The sequence below is a fragment of the Oncorhynchus kisutch genome, unplaced genomic scaffold, assembly GCF_002021735.2.
Source record: "Oncorhynchus kisutch isolate 150728-3 unplaced genomic scaffold, Okis_V2 Okis06b-Okis10b_hom, whole genome shotgun sequence".
Classification (NCBI taxonomy): Eukaryota; Metazoa; Chordata; class Actinopteri; order Salmoniformes; family Salmonidae; genus Oncorhynchus; species Oncorhynchus kisutch.
In genome coordinates this window covers 16587546-16592545 of record NW_022261983.1, presented here as the reverse complement: position 1 = coordinate 16592545, position 5000 = coordinate 16587546, and the positions used below count along the sequence as shown (strand labels likewise).

The 5000-nt window shown below is 42.9% G+C and overlaps 1 protein-coding gene across 1 annotated transcript in view; it reads left to right on the top strand.

The window, feature by feature from the left end:
• The window catches only part of LOC109885817 (H(+)/Cl(-) exchange transporter 7-like), an 87027-nt gene that overhangs the window by 41576 nt on the left and 40451 nt on the right, over nucleotides 1–5000 (top strand). Inside the window, 1 exon segment of the mRNA XM_031814300.1 lies at nucleotides 1834–1894. Within this exon segment, the coding sequence (XP_031670160.1) occupies nucleotides 1834–1894 (61 nt within the window).

Below are 5000 nucleotides of genomic sequence, written 5' to 3'. Positions count from 1 at the left end.
ACCTGAGTTAATCATATAGGTGGTTGTCATAGCTACCTGAGTTACTCATATAGGTGGTTGTCATAGCTACCTGAGTTAATCATATAGGTGGTTGTCATAGCTACCTGAGTTACTCATGTATGTGGTTGTCTTAGCTAAATGAGTTACTCATGTAGGTGGTTGTCTTAGCTACCTGAGTTACTCATATAGGTGGTTGTCATAGCTACCTGAGTTACTCATGTATGTGGTTGTCTTAGCTACCTGAGTTACTCATGTATGTGGTTGTCTTAGCTACCTGAGTTACTCATATAGGTGGTTGTCTTAGCTACCTGAGTTAATCATATAGGTGGTTGTCTTAGCTACCTGAGTTACTCATATAGGTGGTTGTCTTAGCTACCTGAGTTACTCATGTATGTGGTTGTCTTAGCTACCTGAGTTACTCATGTATGTGGTTGTCTTAGCTATGTGGTTGTCTTAGCTACCTGAGTTACTCATGTAGGTGGTTGTCTTAGCTACCTGAGTTACTCATATAGGTGGTTGTCATAGCTACCTTACTTACTCATGTATGTGGTTGTCATAGCTACCTGAGTTACTCATATAGGTGGTTGTCTTAGCTACCTGAGTTACTCATATAGGTGGTTGTCATGGCTACCTGAGTTACTCATATGGGTGGTTGTCATGGCTACCTGAGTTACTCATGTATGTGGTTGTCTTAGCTACCTGAGTTACTCATATAGGTGGTTGTCTTAGCTACCTGAGTTACTCATACATGTGGTTGTCTTGGCTACCTGAGTTACTCATACATGTGGTTGTCTTGGCTACCTGAGTTGAATGCACTTGACTGTGAGGCCCAGTTCCAAATGGACCCCTAGACCCTACACCCCTATGCACTAGTGGAGGCCCAGTTCCAAATGGACCCCTAGACCCTACACCCCTATGCACTAGTGGAGGCCCAGTTCCAAATGGACCCCTAGACCTTACACCCCTATGCACTAGTGGAGGCCCAGTTCCAAATGGACCCCTAGACCCTACACCCCTATGCACTAGTGGAGGCCCAGTTCCAAATGGACCCCTAGACCTTACACCCCTATGCACTAGTGGAGGCCTAGTTCCAAATGGACCCCTAGACCCTACACCCCTATGCACTAGTGGAGGCCCAGTTCCACATGGACCCCTAGACCCTACACCCCTATGCACTAGTGGAGGCCCTGTTCCAAATGGACCCCTACACCCTACACCCCTATGCACTAGTGGAGGCCCAGTTCCAAATGGACCCCTACACCCCTATGCACTAGTGGAGGCCCAGTTCCAAATGGAACCCTAGACCCTACACCCCTATGCACTAGTGGAGGCCCAGTTCCACATGGACCCCTAGACCCTACACCCCTATGCACTAGTGGAGGCCCAGTTCCAAATGGACCCCTAGACCCTACACCCCTATGCACTAGTGGAGGCCCAGTTCCACATGGACCCCTAGACCCTACACCCCTATGCACTAGTGGAGGCCCAGTTCCAAATGGACCCCTAGATCCTACACCCCTATGCACTAGTGGAGGCCCAGTTCCAAATGGACCCCTAGACCCTACACCCCTATGCACTAGTGGAGATCTGAGAGGATTTGACAGGTGTAAGAAACATGGTTATGACTCCATCTTGCCTTCTGATAGGCTAGGTGAATTGTTTAACCATATTGCTTCTACCAATCAAATCCTCTCAGATCTCCTCCAAGTGCACAGGGCTTAGGGGTCCATTTGGGATTGGGCCTACGTCTCTATGGATAAGAGTCTCTGCTAAATAACCAACATGGACATGTTAATGTTGATTGATATCTTTCTATATGTCCATCTAAAACAGGTGGATTGCTGGGAGCCCTGTTCAATATCCTCAACTACTGGCTGACTATATTCAGGATCAGGTAACGGTTCAATATTCTCAACTACTGGCTGACTATATTCAGGATCAGGTAATGGTTCAATATCCTCAACTACTGGCTGACTATATTCAGCATCAGGTTCAATATCCTCAACTACTGGCTGACTATATTCAGGATCAGGTTAATGGTTGACTATATTCAGGATCAGGTTTCTGGTTGACTATATTCAGGTTACTGGTTGGCTATATTCAGGATCAGGTTACTGGTTGGCTATATTCAGGATCAGGTTTCTGGTTGACTATATTCAGGATCAGGTTCATTATCCTCAACTACTGGCTGACTATATTCAGGATCAGGTTCAATATTCTCAACTACTGGCTGACTATATTCAGGATCAGGTTAAATATCCTCAACTACAGGCTGACTATATTCAGGATCAGGTTCAATATCCTCAACTACAGGCTGACTATATTCAGGATCAGGTTCAATATCCTCAACTACTGGCTGACTATATTCAGGATCAGGTAACGGTTCAATATCCTCAACTACTGGCTGACTATATTCAGGATCAGGTTCAATATCCTCAACTACTGGCTGACTATATTCAGGATCAGGTTCATTATCCTCAACTACTGGCTGACTATATTCAGGATCAGGTTCAATATCCTCAACTACTGGCTGACTATATTCAGGATCAGGTTCAATATCCTCAACTACTGGCTGACTATATTCAGGATCAGGTTCAATATCCTCAACTACTGGCTGACTATATTCAGGATCAGGTTCAATATCCTCAACTACTGGCTGACTATATTCAGGATCAGGTTCAATATCCTCAACTACTGGCTGACTATATTCAGGTTCAATATCCTCAACTACAGGCTGACTATATTCAGGTTCAATATCCTCAACTACAGGCTGACTATATTCAGGATCAGGTTCAATATCCTCAACTACAGGCTGACTATATTCAGGATCAGGTTCAATATCCTCAACTACTGGCTGACTATATTCAGGTTCAATATCCTCAACTACTGGCTGACTATATTCAGGATCAGGTAATGGTTCAATATCCTCAACTACAGGCTGACTATATTCAGGATCAGGTTCAATATCCTCAACTACAGGCTGACTATATTCAGGATCAGGTTCAATATCCTCAACTACTGGCTGACTATATTCAGGATCAGGTAACGGTTCAATATCCTCAACTACTGGCTGACTATATTCAGGATCAGGTTCAATATCCTCAACTACTGGCTGACTATATTCAGGATCAGGTTCATTATCCTCAACTACTGGCTGACTATATTCAGGATCAGGTTCAATATCCTCAACTACTGGCTGACTATATTCAGGATCAGGTTCAATATCCTCAACTACTGGCTGACTATATTCAGGATCAGGTTCAATATCCTCAACTACTGGCTGACTATATTCAGGATCAGGTTCAATATCCTCAACTACTGGCTGACTATATTCAGGATCAGGTTCAATATCCTCAACTACTGGCTGACTATATTCAGGTTCAATATCCTCAACTACAGGCTGACTATATTCAGGTTCAATATCCTCAACTACAGGCTGACTATATTCAGGATCAGGTTCAATATCCTCAACTACAGGCTGACTATATTCAGGATCAGGTTCAATATCCTCAACTACTGGCTGACTATATTCAGGTTCAATATCCTCAACTACTGGCTGACTATATTCAGGATCAGGTAATGGTTCAATATCCTCAACTACTGGCTGACTATATTCAGGATCAGGTTCAATATCCTCAACTACTAGCTGACTATATTCAGGATCAGGTAACTGTTCATTATTCTCAACTACTGGCTGACTATATTCAGGATCAATATCCTCAACTACTGGTTGACTATATTCAGGATCAGGTTCATTATCCTCAACTACTGGCCGACTATATTCAGGATCAGGTAACGGTTCAATATCCTCAACTACTGGCTGACTATATTCAGGATCAGGTTCAATATCCTCAACTACTGGCTGACTATATTCAGGATCAGGTTCATTATCCTCAACTACTGGCTGACTATATTCAGGATCAGGTTCAATATCCTCAACTACTGGCTGACTATATTCAGGATCAGGTTCAATATCCTCAACTACTGGCTGACTATATTCAGGTTCAATATCCTCAACTACTGGCTGACTATATTCAGGATCAGGTTCAATATCCTCAACTACTGGCTGACTATATTCAGGTTCAATATCCTCAACTACAGGCTGACTATATTCAGGTTCAATATCCTCAACTACAGGCTGACTATATTCAGGATCAGGTTCAATATCCTCAACTACAGGCTGACTATATTCAGGATCAGGTTCAATATCCTCAACTACTGGCTGACTATATTCAGGTTCAATATCCTCAACTACTGGCTGACTATATTCAGGATCAGGTAATGGTTCAATATCCTCAACTACTGGCTGACTATATTCAGGATCAGGTTCAATATCCTCAACTACTGGCTGACTATATTCAGGATCAGGTAATGGTTCAATATCCTCAACTACTGGCTGACTATATTCAGGATCAGGTTCAATATCCTCAACTACAGGCTGACTCTATTCAGGATCAGGTTCAATATCCTCAACTACTGGCTGACTATATTCAGGTTCAATATCCTCAACTACTGGCTGACTATATTCAGGATCAGGTAATGGTTCAATATCCTCAACTACTGGCTGACTATATTCAGGATCAGGTTCAATATCCTCAACTACAGGCTGACTATATTCAGGATCAGGTTCAATATCCTCAACTACTGGCTGACTATATTCAGGTTCAATATCCTCAACTACTGGCTGACTCTATTCAGGATCAGGTTACTGGTTGACTATATTCAGGATCAGGTTACTGGTTGACTCTATTCAGGATCAGGTTACTGGTTGACTATATTCAGGATCAGGTTACTGGTTGACTATATTCAGGATCAGGTTACTGGTTGACTCTATTCAGGATCAGGTTACTGGTTGACTATATTCAGGATCAGGTTCATTATCCTCAACTACTGGCTGACTATATTCAGGATCAGGTTCAATATCCTCAACTACTGGCTGACTATATTCAGGATCAGGTTCAATATCCTCAACTACTGGCTGACTATATTCAGGTTCAATA